At 38.8% G+C, this 22675-nt stretch overlaps 1 protein-coding gene across 2 annotated transcripts in view; it reads left to right on the top strand.

Annotated features, from left to right (window-relative positions):
• Positions 1–1413, top strand: part of PCDH15 (protocadherin related 15) — a gene marked incomplete at both ends in the record, with an annotated part of 610552 nt that extends 609139 nt beyond the window's left edge. For both annotated transcript variants that reach the window (XM_080938401.1, XM_080938402.1), the window contains one exon: positions 859–1413. In XM_080938401.1, the coding sequence (XP_080794527.1) occupies positions 859–1413 (555 nt within the window). The remainder of the gene's footprint in view (positions 1–858) is intronic.
• Between the last annotated feature and the right edge of the window lie 21262 nt (positions 1414–22675).

Below are 22675 nucleotides of genomic sequence, written 5' to 3'. Positions count from 1 at the left end.
CAGATACCAGACAAAGAGCAACAACTTATATGAGCAACTGGTTTTTGATTATCTCTGTTCCCTGCGAAGGTGCCATGTCAAAGATATCTCGTATCAACTGCCACCTTCAAATGCTCAGAGTTAGATGAAACCTTATCTTGAAAGTTAAAAGCGATTAGCCTTTAGGTTATGTTTAAAACCTATCCTAACAGTCATGGCTTTTCTTCTAGGTAAACAAGCACCATTATTTAAAATATTGATACGGAGACCAGAAAGCATTGCCTATTCAGTTCCAAGAGGCTGTTCACATTCCCCCAGTATTATATTATTTGATGAAGGGGGAAAAAAAAGGCTTAAGTTTTGCTCCTTGTCACTCTGATATTGGTTGGTAAAAAGATAGCTGAATCAGCAAAAATGATCATCATAGTCCATTTGCTTATACAAGGAAATGTTCTGGCTTCTGTCGTACTAAGGACTCTCATTGGATAAATATTTTTAAAATACTGGAAGGAAAGACATTAAAATGGATACAGCATACAGATTCAGTTCCTGGCTTTCTGCAGAACTTCCTGAATGGTTGAGTAGCCATTAAACCGAGTTGGGACTTAGCAAAATCCAGACAATGTGCTTTTCTTCTCGTGTCTCGTGGTCTTTTGATGTAAAAGGAAAGTGTTTCTTACTAGGTGTACTTCCAAACGCAGCAACACTTTATTCAAAGATGTTTAAACGGAGTTGGAGAAAGGATAGCGAAATGGAAAGATGCCTCCTTTCCCCCTTGAGAATGTACCTTGCCGCCTCTCCCGGTATTGCTGTGGGTTGCACGGAGCCTTTGATTTCCTCTGACAATGATGAATTTATCATTACTCTTTATTTTCTCAGTGGGCAAGAAAAAGAATGATCAAGTTGGTGGTGGATCGGGAGTTTGAGAGCAGTTCCACTGGGGAAGACAGCGCTCCTGAGTCCCAGAGAAACAGACCCCGCAAGCCCAGTGGCCACAGCAATGTCAACGGCAACATCTACATTGCACAGAACGGGTCCGTGGTGAGAACGCGCCGTGCCTGTGTCGCTGATAACTTGAAGGTGCCCTCCCCTGTGTTGCTTGGGAGGCAGCATCTGAAGAAATTAGACAAGTTGGCAGGGACCCATGAGGAGAAGGTGCCCCTGAACACACTGTTCAAGGGGCCATTTTCCACCGAGAAAACTAAAAGAACCCCAACTCTGGTCACATTTGCCCCATGTCCTGTGGTTGCTGAGCACTCGGCAGTGAAGCCATCAGGGACCAGGCTGAGAAACACGGCTGAGCAGGAGTCCATGGTAGACAGTAGGCTCTCCAGAGAGTCAATGGAATTCCATGGCGACAACACGCCCTCAGAGGAGGAGGAGCTCTGGATGGGTCCGTGGAACAGCCTCCATATACCAATGACAAAACTCTGACCAATAAAAAAAATAATAACTTGCTTTTTACTTGTTTTTAATGAACTCTTTTTATTGTCACAAAAATCAGCATATGGGGTTTGTCACATGTGCACAACCTAACACTTCGAACAACCTGCTTTACAATAAAGAAAAAGAAAAGAGAGTTATTATTTGTATCAATTAATTGTTAGCCCCAGAAAAACCTTTATGGGCAGACTGAATTCACTAAATAATATCACTTCAAAGTCTAGTTGTTTGGCTGGATCTTGAATTAGTTTTTATTGCAATAAGCAAGAAATAACTCAGTAGAAATCATTGATTTTTTCTTTTTCTTTTTTTTTTTTTTTTTTTTTTTTTTTTTTTTTTTTGCTTAACATAGATGGGACTCCATTTCTAGATTGACACGTGCAATTATTTTCTATGGTCTAAGGGATTTTATTGGTATGAAGTTTACACAGATGCTGATTTTATAAAAGAACATAGACTTACAAAGCAGCAGGACAGGTGGCAATCACTTGTGAGTTATTTTTAATCCTGAAGTTACTTTTACATATCGTCCCCAATGTAGTTTTAAAGATTTCTGAAGGAACACTTTTAGGGCCTTAGGTCAAAGCTTTTGTAAGTACTAAGAACAAAAACATAACTTACAGTTTTACCTGGTGCCTAGCCCACAGGGGTCTGGTCTGCACACATTCTATTCTTTCCACGTGTAGCAAATAATCTTAACAATGTTTGCAAGGCAGTAACTCTTTGGAGCAACATATGAGCCTCACAACAAAAGCTTAGTGGGGAGGAGAGAGGATCAAGGAGACAACGATGCTTCTTGCTTCTTGAACCCATGTTCGGTAGATGATGTGGCAAGGCAGAGAAGCCTCTTGTAATGTGACTCGACATACCTTACAAGCCCAGCATACAAGGATGTGTCAGGGTCACTGACTTATGCAGTGTGTTAAATGCCTGTCTATACAGGCTGCACTGTATAGATATCTCTATGATCTCTACGCAACATCATTGCACTGGTACAGTTTACTTCTCCCAGATCACCTTTACTTATACATGATTTCAGTGAACGTACTTATGTGCTATATATGGTCCAGAGCCAGAAAATGACTGTCTGCACATGTGTTTTAATCAAAGAGCACAGTCTTCTTTTTCTTTCCACCTCTAAACAACAACAACAACAACAACAACAACAACAAATACAGTGCTTTACCATTCATAGAAACTAGACAAAATGGCCTTTAAAACCATCTCGGGTGTTGCGTGCTCTGCAGCATTAGAAAGGATGACCAATGTAGGCTAAGGGAATTCCAAATTTTATTCACTATGGCTTCATGTGATATAGATATATTTCACTCAGATTTTGCATTGTATTAAGCGAGTTCACATTTCAATTAAATTCCTTCGGGCATGCTTATTATGTGGTTGAAGAACTAAATAGTGCATTATTGTTTATTTCTTGACTTTATGCACTTCAAATTTTGAAATGGTTTTTGCAATGCTATTCTCTTATTTACAAGGTTAAGGAATTATATTCACTAACACACCAATTTCTGTGACTGGTTACATTTTCATTTCAGCTCTGTGAACATACTTGGAATAATATGCTGAGGTCTCATTTTACTGAGAATTAATTCCTTTTTATACCCTTAGAAAACCTGTCAGCATTAACAGTAATATTAGAAATGTAGAATCATATCCATGCCTGCAGGCTTATTAACCAGGATGTACGTCTTCACAATATCTAAGATGGCTTGTATGCACACTGAAGCTTATGAAGCAATGACGCATGGTTGGTCTGACTCCTTCAGGTACCACGAGCACCAAAGCAATTGTTTGTTACATAAAATATCTTACATAGATCTCAAATTAAGCATTCAGACTTCCCTAGTAGTTCAGTCATTGATCACTAAATATAATTTAATATTTTTATGGCACTTCATGGTAATGATTACTAGCCTCCCTTGGTATTCTATGTACATGCAGATCTGGTTTATTTTTTTTTTCCTTCCTTTAGCTTCTACATGTAAAATTTAACTTATCTGTTGCTGTTCCTACCACAGCTGTTTTATTTTTTTCTTTGAGCCAAGGTTTCTTATGTTCTAGTAAGGAAGTTTGTAGTGTACTCTTTTGATTATTGCTATGGAAAAAGAAAATAAATCTGAGATGGGGGTAAGATAGAAAGACTTCATGAAAAGCTCTTGGGAAAATTTCTGTGGCCACTGTAAGATAGGAGCACAGTTCTGAAGATCAGTGTTTTGCTGAAGGCTAATGTCATAACATGATAGGAAACATGGTTATTTTTAAGATAATATAGACTGTAAGACAGACAATATGCAGCTATTAAAACCCAGGGGGCATTCGTATCTCAGCACTTATGAGATGATCATTTTGATATAAATGACATGAAGCTTATCAACCCCTGGGGTGAGAGGAAGATGAACAGCCTTGATAAGGAACAACCAACTCAAATATTTTGGTTCGTATATTTAGAGGAAAGAGATAATTCTAAAACTCTGGCCGAATAAATCTGGATTAGCTGAATCACTACGCTCACAGGACTTTGAATAACCCATGAAATCCCGACTAAAAATGAGAAATAATGTGGGTACGCTTGATCTAAAGGAGAATTAACATAGATAGTATTTCTATGAAAGTATGCATAAGGAAAGGTGTGCCTGATTTTTCTAGAAGGGCATAGGAAATATTGCTTAATGAACACCAGCCTTCAGTGCGGTAAAATAAATAAATAAGGCCCGCAGTTCCCAATAAATCAACATACACAGCAAATGCCGTCACAGTCCACTTGGGACCTGTGACTTCAGAAGCCTTGCAGACACAAAATTCAAGGAAGAAGCAAAGCAGTCAGTGTGGTGAGGTGTTGGTCATGGTGACCATTAGCCCACAATGTCCTCCAAGTCACTAGATCTCTTCTTCTCATTGGTTGAAAACCCTGAGAGCTGTCACAGAATTCCACCTGCATAGCATCCCAAAGGACCTTCTTAAAGAACAGGTTGCCACTGTCAGCAGTGATGGTAAAAGATGTTGTTTGCCCTCTGTGGGTCTTCCAAAGAGTCACTGCACCTACAATCAGAATGTTGCTGATAACATCTGTGTATCAGAGTAAGAAGCCTTTGGGTATTGATGCGTGAGAGGAGCTGTCATCTGTATTTCGAGGATCATCTTCAATCTCTTGTTCCGCCTTGTTCATTGCCTTACACCTTACATAGTAAGTCATCCTCCACCCTATGAGTGAGATGGGCAGAAAGCACTAGAACTCTATTCTCAGAGCAGATGCCTCCTGTGCCTGTAAATACCACAGCAGTGCATCTGAGGGGTAAGTTCCAATAGCAACTGGTCCTCTCATGTCCTATAGACAGTTTCTCCCTATTCTGGGGTGATGACATGAATTCCTAGTTGTGTTTCTCTCTTGTTTTAGCATTCGCTGATTCTGTTTACTTTGTTTTTTCCATTGAAGTCTAGCAAGTTTATGGTAAGTTAAGCATATGTATGAAGAATGCGAATGCTGTTTCTAGTTTGAGGAATTATCCGGACATCCACACTTCCCCAATTTCTTTACCCAAGCGCCTGTTCTTCCTTAAATGTTATGTTACGGTACAAAGAAAATCAAGTATAAAGTCTGAGTTAAAATATGTTGTTATACAATTACACAATGTTTTACAAATAAATTTCTATTTGAAAAAGTTGTCTCATTATTCTGCCAGACACAGATAAAATCAGCAATTCCTTTCCCATTTGCATGTGCAGCTTAATTTTTCTATTAAAAAGTAAAAGGCTCCTCTGCCAACTCTTATCTCTAAAAACCATAGGGGAAGAAAAAAAGATTAATATTTTAATGTTAATTCCTGTTCTTTGTCATTTCAACCATGTGTCCATGAGCCTGTTCTATACAGAGTAAGACAGCATTTCCTGACACGCCATCTACTTTTCCATGAAGACACTTTTATAACCACTTAAACAGTCGGGTTTTTTTTTTTTTTTTTTTCATGTACATTCAGCCCATGGTGTTTGTTGAAATGCTAGTTCTCATGTGCATTCGATGGAGATGATAAATGTCACGGAACAATGTTAAGAAGCATAGCCAGCATGAAGTTTTGTTCCATACATTTTATGCTATTGAATGTTTCAAAAAACTCATGGTTTTATTCATCAACTACTTGCCAACTGTCTGAGGGTCTACCTACTATTATCCATCTATCTATCTTCTCTTTATAGAATCATCTACCTTCAATATATCATTGGTCATCTATCACCTACCTATGATTATCTGTTTTTCCACTTATCTATCATCTATCTCTAACATATATCAACATACCTATAACCTGTTATCTATTACCTATACCCCTATACCTATAATCTACCATATATATAGATAGATAGATACATAGATAGATAGATACATAGATAGATAGATAGACAGACAGATAGATAATGACCATTATATGCCAGTTACCTTCATCTGTTATTTACTTATCATTGTCTCTTTCCATTTCTATCCATCTGAAATTTGACCTGATTCCCCGCCCCCATACATTTGGAGCTGGTCTAACTGTCCCATGTTGGTGATACAAAACTTTCCTCTGTTTAAAAGAAATCAGGTTCAATAAATGTAAATATTGTAACCCTGCCCCCATCTTAGCCACTGGAGTAGCCTTGCCCCTCTGCCCTTCTGTTCTTCTCTAGAGTGGAACATCATTGATCACAACCTGCCCAGCACTGAGTGAACCTCCTTGCATAAGCAAAAGCTGGTGAAGGGCAAGGGTGTTACAGAAAAGTGGAGTCCTCAGTCATGACAACAACACTACAACCTCCGATTCCCCAGTTTAAAAATTCATCCCATGGAGAAAAGGAAATGATACCCTTCAAGATTAAACTATGGAGTTGTTTTCAATAGTCTTCACAGATTGGTCCAAATGTTGGGACTGACATGACTTCAAAGTCTATTGCTCTGTTCCTCTTGCTGAACAAATGAGAAAATGTAACTGTTTTTTCCACAGTCCTTCTGTTACTATATGCCCCACAGGCTTCAAGGTTGGTATCAACTACCAGCCACCCACTGTGGTGCCTGGGGGTGACCTGTCCAAGGTGCAGCATGCAGTGTGCATGCTGAGAAACACAACCGCCATTGCTGAAGCCTGGGCCTGCCTGGACCACAAGTTTGAGTTGATGTATGCCAAGAGGGCTTTTGTACACTGGAACATGGGTGAGGGAATAGAGGAGGGGGAATTCTCTGAGGCTGGAGAGGATGTGGCTGCCCTGGAAAAAGATTATGAGGAAGGAGGCATCGACTCCTATGAGGACAAGGATAAGGGAGAAGAATAGGCAGCTACTAGAAACCTGTTCATTGTGTTTATTGCAAAATCCTTTAGAAATAAACAGTCTCCTTGCATGGTTAAAAAAAAGAACAGTCTATTGGTTGGGGAAGGGGTTATTTCTTTCCTTTTCTTTGGACTGGGAGCTTTGAAGAATGAAAACTGGTGTAGTAATATTGACGAGAAGACACCGCATGAACACGGGGTCCTGTGGTGGTACAATATCTGTGAGGCCAGGGGAATATTTTGAGGTGTATCCAAACCATGTCTCATTTCCACTACTCAAAACTAGCGTCAGGATTGAACTGGCCTAGGTTCTCTAGGTTCTCTGGGTTTGAGGTGAAATTGAGTTTTAAATACAAATATAACCCATATCTAGGTTTTTTTGTTCCCCTACCAATAAGCACTGAGTCAGAGGGCATTTGAGAAATACCAGAATCTGTGAGTGGCATGTTGTTATCTGCTTTCCTGCTAATTCCTTGAAAAGTTGATATGCCTTGCTTGCTCTCTCCCAAGTGACTCAGAGTTCTCTAGCATTACAAAACTATCAGTCAGAGTACAGTGAGAAGAAAAAGAGGGTTTTAGATAGCATAAACATAAATAAAAGGCACAACCCCAACACTGTTCAATTATTTTAGTTATATGTGTATTAATATTAGCAAAATGTATGAATATTAAATATTGCCTTCTAGACTTTCCTATAGCACTTATTAATCATATTATATCAAATGAAACATTACATCTCTTTTCCAAAGATATATAGTATAGCTCCGTTCAAATAATGTTGAGGTTCAAAGAAAGTCTGTAGGTACGTATTTCAGAATATAAATACATACATTTTTAAAGTAAGGCATATGGGGGATGAAAAAATAGACAGGAATAAACAGTTTTACTTTCAACCAATGTGTTAGCAAAGCAGTCCAGCTAGCCAGAAAAACCAAACAAACCAAAATGTATGTGTTGTGTTTATAGATTTCTGTCATATAAATTTCTTACCACGGTCAGTTCCAAGCTGTGAACACCTTAGAAATATGTCCCCAAAACTCTAACTTAAGAACTGGCCTCCACCAACTGACATGAACTCAAGGCTGTGTCTCACTCTTAAAATCATCAACAGTGCCTACTCTCTGTCTCAAAAACTGGAACTGGCAATGGAATCTCTCTTTGCAAATTACAAAGGAAAGACTTTACTGAAGAACTAATGATGTCAGGAAAACTAACTGGTCAGCAGCAAGCTGTACATTCAAAGAGGGAAGAGAGACCAGGAGGGTTTCATGATGGATGCTAATCGGTTCTGAAATATTTTTGTGTAAAGGCAAGCAAGGTAAGAGAATAGACTATGTATCAAAGATAGAAATTTCATATGGTACAACAGAACAGATGGAGACCAAGAAATAGAAAAAGATTAAGCCAGTATCAAGAAAGAACTCAGTAACTAACCCATTTCTAAACATTACCGGAACCTGTGGGTTTTTGGGGGGGTTGTTTGTTTGTTTGTTTGTTTTGGTTTTTGTTTGGTTTTTACCATGTAGTCTATGGGCAATCCCTTTAAAGTTCCAAACAAGAGCTCCTGACTTCATTAAAGGAATTAAAATAAAGGTAATGAGAAACATCAAGGTAAACATTTTAGCATAGAAAGCATGGATCAATACCAGTTGGTTCTTCCTAACGTTGAATCTGTTGCCTCGATCTGTGTTATTTCTGCCTTTTCCTCTCTTTGTTTCAAGTAACAACGCTTACACATTGGGTATTGGATCTATCTGATTCCCCGATGTGTTGTATCTCTCGGGGTCTCTTTATTTTTATATCTTAGCAAAATTAACAAAGCCAATAATCTGAAAAATATCAAAGTGACAGGTTAGCCAGAGACAGGCTGACTCTAGGACAGACAGGCTGCAAACTAGCTGTTTGGGAGACTAGGGCTAAGTTTCTGTTTCCCAGAACTGGAAAAGTCCAAGTCAGCTCCATGAAAAACTGCCCCTCGTGCAGCCAATCAGGAGCTGCCAGGAGCTACCCAGACACCTGGTCTGAGCCAAGACCACGCCTCACAAGCAGCCAATCAGGAGCTGCCCAGCCACCTGGCCTGAGCCTAGCCTGAGCCAAGAATAGTTTAATCAGTAATGATTCCGGAGGGAAGTCCCCCAAATTCCACAGAGCCTTAACCAGTCAAAAAGACACCAATAACCCTGGAGACAGAATCAACCAATAAAGGGCGGGGGGAAGGTAAAAGGCAATTGCTCCTACCCTAACAAGCTGTCAAATGACCCACCAAAGCTCACACCTCTGTCTTCCATTCTGAATAGTAGATCCCTACATGCTGAATCTCTGCATAATAAACGCTCCTTACTGTTGCATATTTCTGAGTCTGGGGTCTCACTCTTTGGTGAGCCAGGGACCGCTGCAAAAGTAATAAAATCTTTTATTCATGTGCAGCTCATGTTTTCACACTCTTCCCACCTACAAAAATAACAAAAGTACAGCCCAGCAGGGGAACATAGATTTGAGCTAACCACAGGGTCCTAGCTGTGCCTGCAACTTGTGAATTTTACAGCTGTGAGAAAAATAAATACTTATCTTGTCTGGAGTCGTGAGGGTTAACTGGAGTTATTTGTGTAGAGCTTTTAAAACAGGCAGAAACATAGAACAGAGGAGAATGTGAAGGTGCCTTCCAGGAGGGAAAGGGTATGCCAAGAGTTAAGTTCCACACAAAGAACAGAGAAAAGACTTCTGCTTCCTCCATCTGTAGATGTGTAAGGAAATGGATATGATGTGTAATTACTGTTATTTCTTCCCTTGATTGATTCCTACTCCAGCCCCGTGTTCCCTAATAGTGAGAGAAATTTAAATTGACAAGTTTCTCATCTGCCCCTTGTTTGAGAAATCAGGGTCTGTCTCAGGGTGCTTTATGCTAGCAAACACTGGCTCTTGAAGTAAAACCACTTGGCAAAGCACGCTGAGACCAAATGCAGCAACTCAACTTCCATGTGCGATCTCAGACTGAAAGGAGAAAGCTCCATTGTGCCCAGAGTGCGCAATGATGTGAAAAGGGTGAGCAAATGAAGATGCCACTGGTGGTGGTTCTTTTTTGTTACAACTCTTTAATTGACTTCCAATAGCTCCATCTTTGAAGATGAGTCTTCCTGACTTTGGTCCAAGGTCAGATGAGAATACTAAGAAAGCATTTCCAAATAAGAGAAAACATGCAACAACCTTGGAAAGGGTAATCTTGGAAAGGGTAGTCTGCTACCTTTTTTTTTTTTTTTTTTTTTGGTACCCAATGCAATCTTCTGAGCATCATAGGAGATCCATAAGTTGTTCTGTGTATATTTTATCAACTCTACTCAAGGCAACCTGTCACACTAGGTCCACCCTTTTGGATGTCCATCCTCCCAGTCTTGAGGAAGAAATTAATTAAGGGATTGCTGACAGCTGCTATCAGTAAGAGAACCTTACATAGCTGAAGTCCATTTCTCAGTGTGTTGGGTCAACCTAACACACTGCCCTTGATGTGATGGTTTGGAAACCTAGGGGTGTCAGGAGCCATAACAGGACAAGCTAGTAACTAGTAGGTGACCATCCTGAGATGGCCTGCCTCAGATTATAATACAATCTGAGACTGGTTCACCCTTATTCAGCAAGGCTGTAAGGGATTTATTTTAGGAAAGATTCCTGCTATTAAAATGCTTTTCCTGTCATTATTAAGTACATATAACAAGTACTGTCTTTTAGTGGTGCTATATAGACAAATAAAGTCTTAATGATTCTTAAGTCTTAATATGATCCTATAAGAATTCCTACAATTATAACTGATCATTAAGTTCTTTTATAGTGGGATTGCTATTAGGTCCTTTTCTGACAGTCAAAACTGCAATGAGAACCTTGCCAGTCTCCCAAGTGTCACCAGTTAATTGCTCTTAGATGGTAACCAGACTTTCTCCTACTCAGAGCACATTTCAAGAGGTTGTAAAACAATTACTCAAAGGTCATAAAGAGGGAACTAACAATTTATTATAGGAGCTAGGATAGAGGATGAAATATTGACTGGGTTCATCTATACAAAACTTCACTAATAAGCTAGTTATGGTTTTAAACCTTCAGTGAACCTGTGGAGCTGAGACAGGTGACGGATGTTCAGCCAGATAATTACTCCTAATGGATATGCAGGTAAACATTCTCCGTTGTAAACTTCTATTTCTATTTATGATTTGATTTTTGTGTAAACTTGTAATAAACTTTGTAACATGTAATTATTCTGAAAGATGTATAAGTACTGAGGAGAGAGAGAGAGAGAGAGAGAGAGAGAGAGAGAGACATTTTCCTTTTAGAAGAACTTTTCCCTGAGAAACATTTTTCCTTAGAGATATTTTTCCCTTTCCCTACTTAGGATTTTTCTGCTTTCTCTTTAGATAGCTTTCATAGGACACTCTTTATCACTTTTCTATGTGTTCCTTTTTCTTCCTGTGACTTCCGACTAGCAGGCTAAAGGTTAGAGCCAGGTGGTTCCTGCTGAGATGGTACAAAGTCTATTCACATAATTTTTTGCTGTTTTAGGAAGAGGTGCTAAGTGCCGGAGACTGAAGTTTCTGGCCTCAGAGGAACACAGAAGGCAGGTCAGCTACAATAGCACAGTAACTTAGATAGTAAACTTTTTATTATACAGCAACCCTAAATATCTCATAAGACCAAGTCTTAACCCTGTATCCTGTAAGACCAAGTCTTACCCTCTGCTGACTCTCTTCCCCCTCTGCTGCCTCAAGAAGAACTGACAAGAAGAAACCATGCTGGCGCTGCCCCCCCCCCACATAAGGACATCTGTATCATCCATATATGAGAAACAAGCAAGCAGCTTACAAAATGAAGGTAGGCTTACACCACTTCTGTCTCCTTGGCAGTGGTTCTGATGTGGTTGTACCTGCGTGCAGGGGGCTCTGGGAAACGTAGCACGGGTATAAAGAGGTCACTTATTAAGTCTTGAGTTGGGCCAGCGCAGCAAAGCTCTAGTTGTTTCTAGGCATAAGAGAAGCCTAGGGGACATGGAGTGACAGAAAGAAGATATAAGATTCGAATGTCAGAGGATCTCAGGCGAACGGACACAAGTTGCAGGCTTATGAAAGAGTCATATTCCATTGTCACAGGGAAAGCATCTGCTGGAGAAAGGACCCATAGGACAGTGATGTCAATAGTCTCATAGACCTATCTGAGTCCTATCTTCACAGCATCAAGGGAGAAGCATGAAACTGTTGTGCACTCAGTGAATGAGTATAGATATGTAAACTATGTCTGAGATTAGAAAAGATGAGAAGGGATCTGCCTGACCCTCTAGTTTGTACCAGAAAACTCTATGGCACTCTTAAGTGGAAAGGCTAGTGTTCTTTTCTGGAAATCCAGACAGTGGAAAAATATTTAAATCAGTTATCAAAAAAATAAAAACAAGGTTTCTTTTCACATTTATGGCATAAGTGTGTGTATATGTGTATATGTATATGTGTGTATGTGTGTGAGAGTGTGTGTGTATGTGTGTATGAGTGTATGTATGTGTGAGTCTGTATACGTGTGTGAGTGTGTGTATGTGTGTGTATATATGTATATATATATATGAGTGTGTGTGTGAGTGTGTATCTGTGTGTGTATATAAATGTGTGTGTGCATATGTGTGTGTATGTGTGTGAGTGTATGTGTGTGTGAGTATGTGTGTGTGAGTATGTGTGTGTGTGTATGTGTGTGTTTCCACAGATTCTTTTTATTTCATATGTTTCTGAGACACAGACTTAAAGACATTCAACTATTAGATTACTGTCTTCAAATATCGGAAAAGTGTTTATGCTTTGTGGTTTTAATTTCATCTCATCTGATGACACAATCTAATTTTATATTACTTTCTGCTTCTGCTCAACAAAATTTGATGGTACTCCTACAGGAAAAAAAATACACATCTCAGAGACTAGATGCAAAATTACATCCCATATAAACCAAACTGTCTTGTGGTTTTGTTTGCTTTCTTTAGCTTTTGAGTACAGTAGAATCAAGTAGATCAGACAACATGAAAATTTAACTTATCCATTCACTCCATACTTCGTAATATACACAAGGGCTGGCCACTGCATCTGGTGTTTAAAATACACTGTCTCCATTATCAGAAAAACCACCAAGGACTTGCTGTCTTCTCTGGGACAAAAGCACTGTCAAATGTTTGAACAAAACAAGCCAGATGGATGTAACTCACCAGTGTGGGTCATGTATACATTAAATGTCAGGTGTATATAATAAAGTTTCTTTAAACCGAGCATTTATCTAAACAGCATTTACCACATTTGGTATAAATGAGAACAAATACAAAGCACATACACTGCTACACATTTTCTGATGTATAATTAACGTTGGTTTCTTAGTATTCTATTGCTGTGAAAAGACACCAAGAGAATGGCAACTCTTAGAGAAGGAAGCATTTATCTGCAGCTGACTTACAGTTTCTGAGGTTTAGGCCATCATTACCATAGTGACACACAGGCAGACCTGAGGCTGGAGAAGTAGCTGAGAGTTCTATGTCTGGATCCACTGGTCATAGGAAGAAAAAGACACTGGACCTGGTCTGGACTTAAAGCTCCTCCCCAGTGACGTACTTCCCCCAACAAGGCCACACCTCCTACTCCTTCCCAAACAGTGCCACTCCCTAGACTAAGCATTCAAATACATGAGTCTATGGAGACATTCTTATTCAGACCACCACACATCCCATAATTATTATTAGTTCCTATATAAGGACTTGCTTGGAATATTACTCTAAATATTGACATATTACATAGTTGCTCTGCTGAATGGCATCGCCTCTAAGCCAGGCAGACTCCATGACAGGCTCTAAACTATCTCTTTGGGAAGACTAGGCCTTAGTTTCTATTTCCCAGAACAAGTCAGTTATTGTAAAAAGATCCATCATGGGCTGTCAATCAGAAGCTGCCTGAGGCAAAAACAGTCAGGGTTAGAGTCAGCAACAGGTTCTAGGCTCCTCCTGGAAAGTCCCTGGGGCCCTAGCCAATCCCAGAGATACACATACACCTGGTGATAGAGCCAACCAATCAGGATAAAGATCACCTACTCCACCCTGATCCTGGAAGCTGACATCTCTGTCTTCGATTCTGGTGAACGGTAGATCCCTGCATGCTGGAATAAACACTTGGCTGTTGCATACTATTTGAGTCCGTGGTCTCATTCTTCAACGAATCACAGACCCTTAACAACATTAGATTAACAGCTTCAAATTCAACATATTATAAATAAAATGAACTACAGCTCATCATTTTCAAACCTCAACAAACATAATGTCTTATATCTTTATCCAGGCCTCCATCAGTGGCTCTGTGCTGCTCAAAGCACCCATGATTTTCCAGTCCCCTCTCTACACTCTCCATCCTTCCCTATACCAAGAACAGTACCTTTTCCTACCTTCCCTATTATTCTCAAAAGAGTAACTTTCTATTTTTGTAGACTCTGCCCTGACCTGAATACAAAAACACCTGGCTAGGGCTAGCCAAAGATTATGAATACATTCCTCCAGCCTTCCCCACTCCACCAGAAAGTGAGGGACTTCTAACGTGATCTTAACAGAATTTATCAACTAATAGTTTTGAAATTCTCAGTTTTCTCATTGCTTAGACTTCCAATCTACTGTTATATTGTATTATGCAACTTCTAGAATGCAGCTTAGACTATTTCTTTCAACACAGTTTCTGTCTGAATACCCGGGTGAGAGAACTTAAAAGACTAGGGACTAAACTTGCAGAGGCCTCAAGAGAGGACAATGTGCTGTTGCAAATTTTGGAAACTCTTTTTGTTTGGTTTCAGATCCTAAGACAATGCCTATTTTACATACCAAAGCAGACCTGGCCTCCAGGTTTTCCCAGCATCCTTCAGTCTCTAGCTGGCATGCCTCATCCTTAGCTCTAATATTTGAAGCCCAGGAGCTGAGCTGTTCTTCCCCCGAGAGGCTCTTCCCTATATACTTCAGACATTTTTCTCCCCTCCACTCTCTCTTCTCTTTCCTCTGTCTTTCTCTGCATGCACTTTCCCTCCCCTCTCCTTCCCTCCATCTTTTCCTCCCTGTGGCCTAGGTCCTTAGGGCCAGTGAGCTCACCCTAGAGCAGCTTCTCAACAAATCTGCATTTAATATAATCTACTCCAGCTTGAATTGGCCCATTGTCATCTTTCGTGAGGAAATAATCATTTCTGACAATTAGAAAGGGTTTCACATTATATTTTGTCAGTTGGTTTTCATTGAGAATCAAGATTTCTGAAGCCCCAGATGCTACATTGGAGCAGAAATAGTCCACATCAGCCAAAGTTACCTGAAGCCAGGATAGTGAATACCTCAGTGGTATTAAATTGATAATGCAATGTTCAAAGGACCCTTTGCTTTTATCTTTGCATTGGACAGAATTCAAAAAAAAGCCCACTGACTCTGTGTGCTTAGACAACAACCAAAGCACATGGGTGTTTCAAAAAGTTGTATTTGTTATATTTTAGGGAATACACTTTGATAGTTGAAATGTTTCTTAACCAAATCAGGATGACAGGCATTTCTGTCTCTTCAAATGTGAATTACTTCTTGTGGGGAAGGTGTCATAAGCTTTTAAGAAGTTATTTTGAGAGGGGAGCATTGGGAGGGTCTGGGAAGAGTAGAGGGAGGGGAAACTAAGGTCAAGGTATAATGTGTGAAAAAAGAATAAAAGTTAAAAAATCTCCAAGCATGAAAGAAGTTATTTTGAAATAAATCGTGGTTTGAGGTCTCTTGTTATTTTGTTTTGGTTTGATTTTTTGTGTTTGTTTTGGTTTTGTTTTTGTTTGTTATAATTGTCCCATTGTGTTGTAGAAAGGCAATAGCCACTTTCTCATTGCATGTGATACCATACAGCTCTCTTCGTAACCCCTACCCCAGGTCACCAAATACACACAGTACACAGTGTGGTACAATGGTCACCAGTATTTTGTCTCTTTCTCTATGAGGCAAACCTATTCCTTTCCTGAGATGAGTGAGGACACATGTCCCTTGTGTGTGTGTCTGGATTATTCCACTCCATACAATGAACCTGGGTTCCTTCCTTGACTTAATCTCATTCCTTTTTATACTCTTCTAACTGAGTGTATGGCACATTTCCTTTGCCCTGTTTGCTTACCCACTAAAAGGAATCTGGGTTGACTATGTCTTAGCACTTGTAAATATGGCTGAAACATGGGAGGGCATGGAAGTTATCTTACTTGCTACAATGACTGATGAATCTTAGATACAATTACTTCATTCCTTTTGGCTATGTATCCAGGCATGCATTTGCTGAACTATGGGACCGTTCTATTTAATGTTATAGTTTATGATGTTTGGCCATGACTGTAACCATAAATACAGTTCTAGAAAATATTTTCTATGCATCTGATGTTGCACCATGTGTTGTATCTACTATTACCATCCTTGGGTTTTCTCTAATGCAGAATTAATAGTGAACTGTTTCTATCAAAAGATGTCTCCTGAGAGTAGGAGTCATTTCTCTATAGGAAGTGCCTGGTTTCATACTTTAGTTTTACAGAACTCACACTTCTTAGTTTCCACTTCTGAAATCAGTTCATTTTTTATGTTTTAAAACATTTCTATTTGTTCTGTGCCAAATAAAGCTTGTTCTTTGCAATCCTTGGGTCTCTCCTTTTTTATGAAAAACTGTTATGGCAATATTTAAACTCAACCAGAAATCTCTACTCCACCTTTATTTCCCTCTGTATTTAGCCCCCAAATAAAAGACATACACAAATTTATATTTACAATAAGCCTTAATCATCACAAGAGCTGGGCAGATATCTACCCTCAATGCTATTAAAACATATTTTCTATTGATAACCCCAAGTTATTACTTACTATGTTTCATCTAGACTGCTCTGAATTCCAATTGGCCAGCCCTCAAGGTCTTTCTTGAGCTTTCCTCTCCTGTTCTTTTCTAATCCCAAGGCTGAGAACACCAAGCCCACCTATCTCAGTTCTGCCCAGATATTGGCTGACAGCTTCTTTATTGACTGTACTGGCTGGTTGTGTGTCAACTTGACACAAGCTGGACTTATCACAGAGAAAGGAGCCTCCCTTAAGGAAATGTCTCCATGGGATCTAGCTGTAAGGAATTTTCCCAATTAGTGATCAAGGGTGGGAGGGCCCAGCCCATTGTAGGTGATGCCATCCTGGACTGGTAGTCCGGGGTTCTCTAAGAAAGCAAGCTGAGCAAACCAGGGGGAGCAAGCCAGTAAATAACATCCCTCCATGGCCTCTGAATAAGCTCCTGCCTCCAAGTTCCTGCCCTGTGTGAGTTCTTGTCCTGACTTCCCTTGGTGATAAACAGCAATGTGAAAGTGTAAGCTGGATAAACCCTTTCCTTCCCAACTTGTTTTAAGGTCATGATGTTTTGTGCAGGAATAGAAACCCTGACTAAGATATTTACCAATAAGAAATACCTGGAGGCAAGGCTACATAGAACCAGTTAGGTCTATGCTTGGACTCTCTTGTCTCTGGAGCAAACAGGTCTTAGAGGCCCACACCTAGCATTATATTACATAGTAAAGAGAAGGCCCCAACAAAGAACTGTACCAAAAACTATACAAAATCAAAAATATTTAAAGAGACTATCATAACAACATACAGCAATAAAATATATAATGTAAATTCATATTTTTTGAGAGCAGACAATTGCTGAAACTATAAAAAAAATTGAACACAATAAAATTAGTCTTCAGCAAACTTTCCACAAGGAAATGCTTGTTTTGCAAGAATCTGCTCATGAATGCTGCCCGCCCCCCCCAACAAAAAATCAAAATTTTTTAGGAAATTAAACATTTTTTTCATATTTTAGATCATTTTTCTTTTTATTATAATTAAATCATTTCCCCCTTCCCATTCCTCCCTCTAAACCCTCCCATAATACCCCCTCCTTGCTCTTTCACATTCATAAACTCTTTCATTGATTATTATATCTTACATATCTATATGTATATGCCTATATATTCCTAAATATAACCTGTTTCACGAGAGTTTGCTGTGAGACTCTGTCTCCTAGTATAACAGGAGCTACAGTCATATGGTCTAAAACAACTGCTCACACATAAGCTGAGCAAGGATGACAGGAGTCATGTCAACATGGTTGGGAAAAGTCCACAAAGCCTCATCCCTACACAAAGAACTGCAAGCGAGGGATGCCGAGAGCAGGAGACATAGACCTCTCTAGGGAAGAGCACACCAATTTGTTATCCAATACCAAATAGTCAGGCCTGAAAACATACATAAAATATTAACTTACACAGGCAAGTATAGTGTTTTTAAAGATGGTATTTTAAAAATAAAAAAAAATCTTTTGTGTATTTACATCACAAATGTTATTCCCCACAACTGTACCCTTTCTCCCTGTTTCTGTGAAGATGTTCCTACACACACCCACCGACTCCCACATCATTGTCCTGGCATTCCCCTACACTGAAGAAAGGAGCGTTCATAGGACCAAGCACTTCTATTGATGCTAGACAATGCCATCATCTGCTACATATGAATCTTGAGCCATAGGTCCCTCCATGTGAACTGATTGGTTGGTGTTTTAGTCCCTGGGAGCTCTGGGGAGTTTGGTTGGTTGATATTATTGTTCTTCATATGGGATTGCAAACCCCTTCATTCCCTTCAGTTCTTTCTCTAGCTCCTCAATTGGGGTCCCTATACTCAGTCTGATGGTTACCTGCAAGTATCCTTATCTGTATCAGTAAGACTCTGGCAGAGGCTTTAAGGAGACATCCATATCAGGCTGATGTCAGCAAGTACTTTGTGGCATCAGCAATAGTCACTGGGTTAGAAATGGAACCCCAGGTAAGGCAGTCTCTGGATGACTTTTCTTCAGTCCTTCCTACACTCTTTGTCCCTGTATTTCTTTCCACAAGTATTTTGTCTTCCCCTCTTAGAAAGACTGAAGCATCCACATTTTGGTCTTCCATATGGTCTTGAATTTTTTTTCTTGAGCTTCATATGGTCTGTGAATTGTTTCATGAGTACTCTGAGCTTTTGGGCTAATATCCACAAATCAGAGAGTACGTACCATATGTGTTCTTTTGTGATTGGGTTACATCACTCTGGATCATATTTTCTAGTTCCATCAATTTGCCTAAGAATTTCATATAGTCATTGTTTTTAATACATTTACTCCACTGTGTAAATGTACCACATTTTCTGTATCCATTCCTCTGTTGATGAACATCTGGGTTCTTTCCAACTTCTGGCTATTATAAATAAGGGCACTATGAACATGGTGGAGCATATATCCATGTTATATTAGAGCATCTTTGGGTATATGCCCAGGAGTGGTATAGCTGGGACCTCTGGTAGCACTATGTACAATTTTCCAAGAAACTGACAAAATGATTTCCAGAGTGGTTGTACCAGCTTTCAATATCACCAACAATGAAGGAGTGTTCCTCTTTTTTCACATCCTCAACAGCATCTGCTGTCACCTGAGATTTTGATATTAGCCATTCTTATTGGTATGACGTGGAATTTCAGGGTTGTTTTGATTTGCATTTCCCTAATGGTTAGGGATATTGAACATTTCTTTAGGTGTACAGAGTTAAATAAAGACTTCTCAAACTGAGGAATATCGAATGGCTGAGAATACCCAAGAAACTATCCACAGAACTTATGAAGCTCAAAAAGAAGAAAGACCAGAATGTGAATACCTCAGTCCTTCTTAGAAGGGAGAACAAAACAAGGGAGAAAATACAAGGTCAAATAGAGGAGCATGGACTGAAGAAAAGATCTACAGAGACTGCCTCACCTGGAGAACCACCCCATATGCAGCCACCAAACCTAAGCACTATTGCTGATGCCAAGAAGTGTTTACTAGCAGGAACCAGGTATGGATGTCTGCTCAGAGGCTCTCCCACAGTCATATAGATACAGATGAGGATGCTTGCAACTAAACATCAGACTGAACATGGGGACCCCAGTGAAAGAGCTAGAGAAAGGACTGAAAGAGCTGAAAGGTTAACCAGCCAAGCACTGAGGTAGAGAGGGTGATTAAGAGAAAGAGCACCTTCATGGAAGCAAGTTGAGGGGGAGGAGGGAGGGGAGGGAGGGAGAAATGGTATAACATTTTAAATGTAAATACAAAGAGTATCCAATAAATTGAAGAAAAATAATAAAAATCTTCTGGCTCTGCTAAAAAAGAGGGAGAGAGAGAATAGTTTTTGTGATGCTGGGTTTATTTGTTGTTCCAAATGAGTTTGAGAACTGCTATTTCTATCTCTGTGAAGAACTGAGTTGGAATTTTGATGGGGATTGTATTGAATCTGTAGATTGCTTCGGTAAGATGGCCACATTTACCATGTTAATCCTGCCGATCCATGAGCATAGATCATCTTTCCATTTTCTGAGGTATTCTTCAATTTCTTTCTTCAGAGACTTGAATTCTTGCCATACAGATCTTTCACTGGCTTGGTTAGTATCACATCAATATATTTCATATTATTTGTGACTAATGTGAAGGGTGTCATTTCCCTAATTTCTTTCTCATACTTTTTATGAGTAGAGGAAGGACACTGATTAGTTTGAGTTACTTTTCTATCCAGCCACATTGCTGAAGTTGTTTATAGGGTTTAGGAGTTCTCTCCTGGATTTTTGGGGGTCACATATATACTACTGTATCATCTACAAATACTGGTATCTTGACTTCTTTCTTTTAAATTTATATTTCTTTGATTTTCTTTTGTTGCCTAATTACTCTGCTGAGAACATTAAGTACTATGTTGAATAGATAGAGAGAGAGTGGGCAGCCTTGTTTGTCTCTGATTTTAGTTGGATTGCTTTAATTTTCCTCTCCATCTAGATTGATATTGCTATTGGCTTGCTGTATATTGTTTTTATATTTTGGTATAGACCTTGAATTCCTGATCTAATACTTTTAGCATAAAGAGGTGTTCTATTATGTCAAATGCTTTCTCGGCATCTAATGAGATGACCATGTGGTTTTGTTCTTTGAGTTTGTTTACATAGTAGATTACTTTGATGAATTTCCACATACTGAACCATACCTGCATCCCTGGGATGAAGCCTACTTCATCATGATGAAGGATCATTTTGATGTGTTCTTGGATTTGCTTTGCAAGAATATTGTTGAGTATTTTTGCATTGGTATTCATGAAGGAAATTGGTCCTATTTACATATCCAGTCTATTAGTCTATGTCTTTTTATTGGTGAATTGAGTCCATGTTAAGAGATATTAACAAATAGTGATTGTTGTTTCCTGTTTTTTTTGTTGTTAGAGGTATAATTATATTTGTGTGGCTATCTTCTTTTAGGTATGTTGCAAGAAGATTACTTTCTTTTTAGTTTTTCTAAGGGGTAGTTCCCTCCTTTTGTTGAAGTTTTCTATCTATTATTTTTTGTAGGGCTGGATTTGTTGAAAGAAATTGTGAAATTTGTTTTTGTCATGGAATATCTTGGTTTCTCCATCTACGGTATTTGAAAGTTTTGCTGGATATAGTAACCTGGGCTGGCATTTGTATTCTTTTAGGGTCTGTATGACATCTGTCTAGGATCTTCTAGCTTTCATAGAATCTGTTAAGAAGTCTGGTATAATTTTAATAACTCTGCCTTCATATGTTACTTGACATTTTTCCCTTACTACTTTTAATATTCTTTCTTTGTTTTGTGCATTTGGTGTTTTGACTATTATGTGACAGGAAAAATTGCATTTCTGGTCCAATCTATTTGGAGTTCTAAAGACTTCCTGTATCTTCATAGACATCTTTCTTTAGGTTAGGTTAAGTTTTCTTCTATTATTTATTGAAGATATTTACTGGCCCTTTAAGTTGGGAATCTTCACTCTTTTCTGTACCTATTATTCTTAGGTTTGGTCTTTTCATTGTGTCCTGGATTCCCTAGATGTTTTGGGTTAGGAGCTTTTTATTTTGCATTTTCTTTGGCTATTGTGTCAATGTTTTGTATGGTATCTTTTGTCCCTAAGATTCTCTTTTCAATTTTTTGTATTCTATTGGTGAACCCTGCATTTATGACTCCTGATCTTTTTCTTAGGTTTCCTATCTCCAGGGCTGTCTCTTTGTGAATACTTTGTTTCTATTTCCATTTTTAGAGCCAGGATGGTTTTCTTCAATTCCTTCACCTGTTTGGTTGTGTTTTTCTTTAACTCTTTAAGGATTTTTTGTGTTTTCTCCTTAAGGGCTTCTACTTGTTTACCTGTGTTCTCCTGTATTTTTTTTTTCAAGATTTTTTTTTAACTTTATTTTAAAAAACAAAGATAAATGTAGAGATTTTTAAGCATTTTTGCATAAAAGTATACAAATACATTTTATAAGGTTGTAATTAAGTATCTGTGAATACATATACATACACATATGTATATATGTAACAATAATATTGGAAAAGAGGTTATTAATTTGAGGAGATAGGAGAGAAACTGGGGGGGCTGTAGGAAGGAAAGGAGGATGTGTTACAGTTTTATTTTAATTAAAATATATTCTTTTTTTTTTCTTTTTTTTCTTGATCTTCACACAGTCTGTGGGTTGTTTCTGGAGTGTTCAGAGCTTTATGGGGTTAGTATCCCATTATCAGTGACTGCATATTATGTCTGTTCTTTTGTAACTGGGTTATCTCACTCAGGATAATATTCTCTAGATGCAGCCATTTTCTCGAGAATTTCATTAGGCTATTGTTTCTGATAGCTGAGTAGTAGTCTATTGTGTAAATATACCACAATTTTTGTATCCATTCATCTACTGAAGGACATCTGGGTACTTTCCAGCTTCTGGCTATTATAAATAGAGCAATGAACATTATGGTGCATGTATCTTTGTTGTATGTTGGAGCATCTCTGGGGAAAATGCCCAGAAGTGGAATAACTGGGTATTCAGGTAGTACTGTGTCCATTTTTCT

Source organism: Micromys minutus (genome assembly GCF_963924665.1).
Source record: "Micromys minutus genome assembly, chromosome: 25".
NCBI lineage: Eukaryota > Metazoa > Chordata > Mammalia > Rodentia > Muridae > Micromys > Micromys minutus.
The sequence above is the reverse complement of the archived record's forward strand: the minus strand, read 5'-3'. Positions and strand labels throughout refer to the sequence as shown.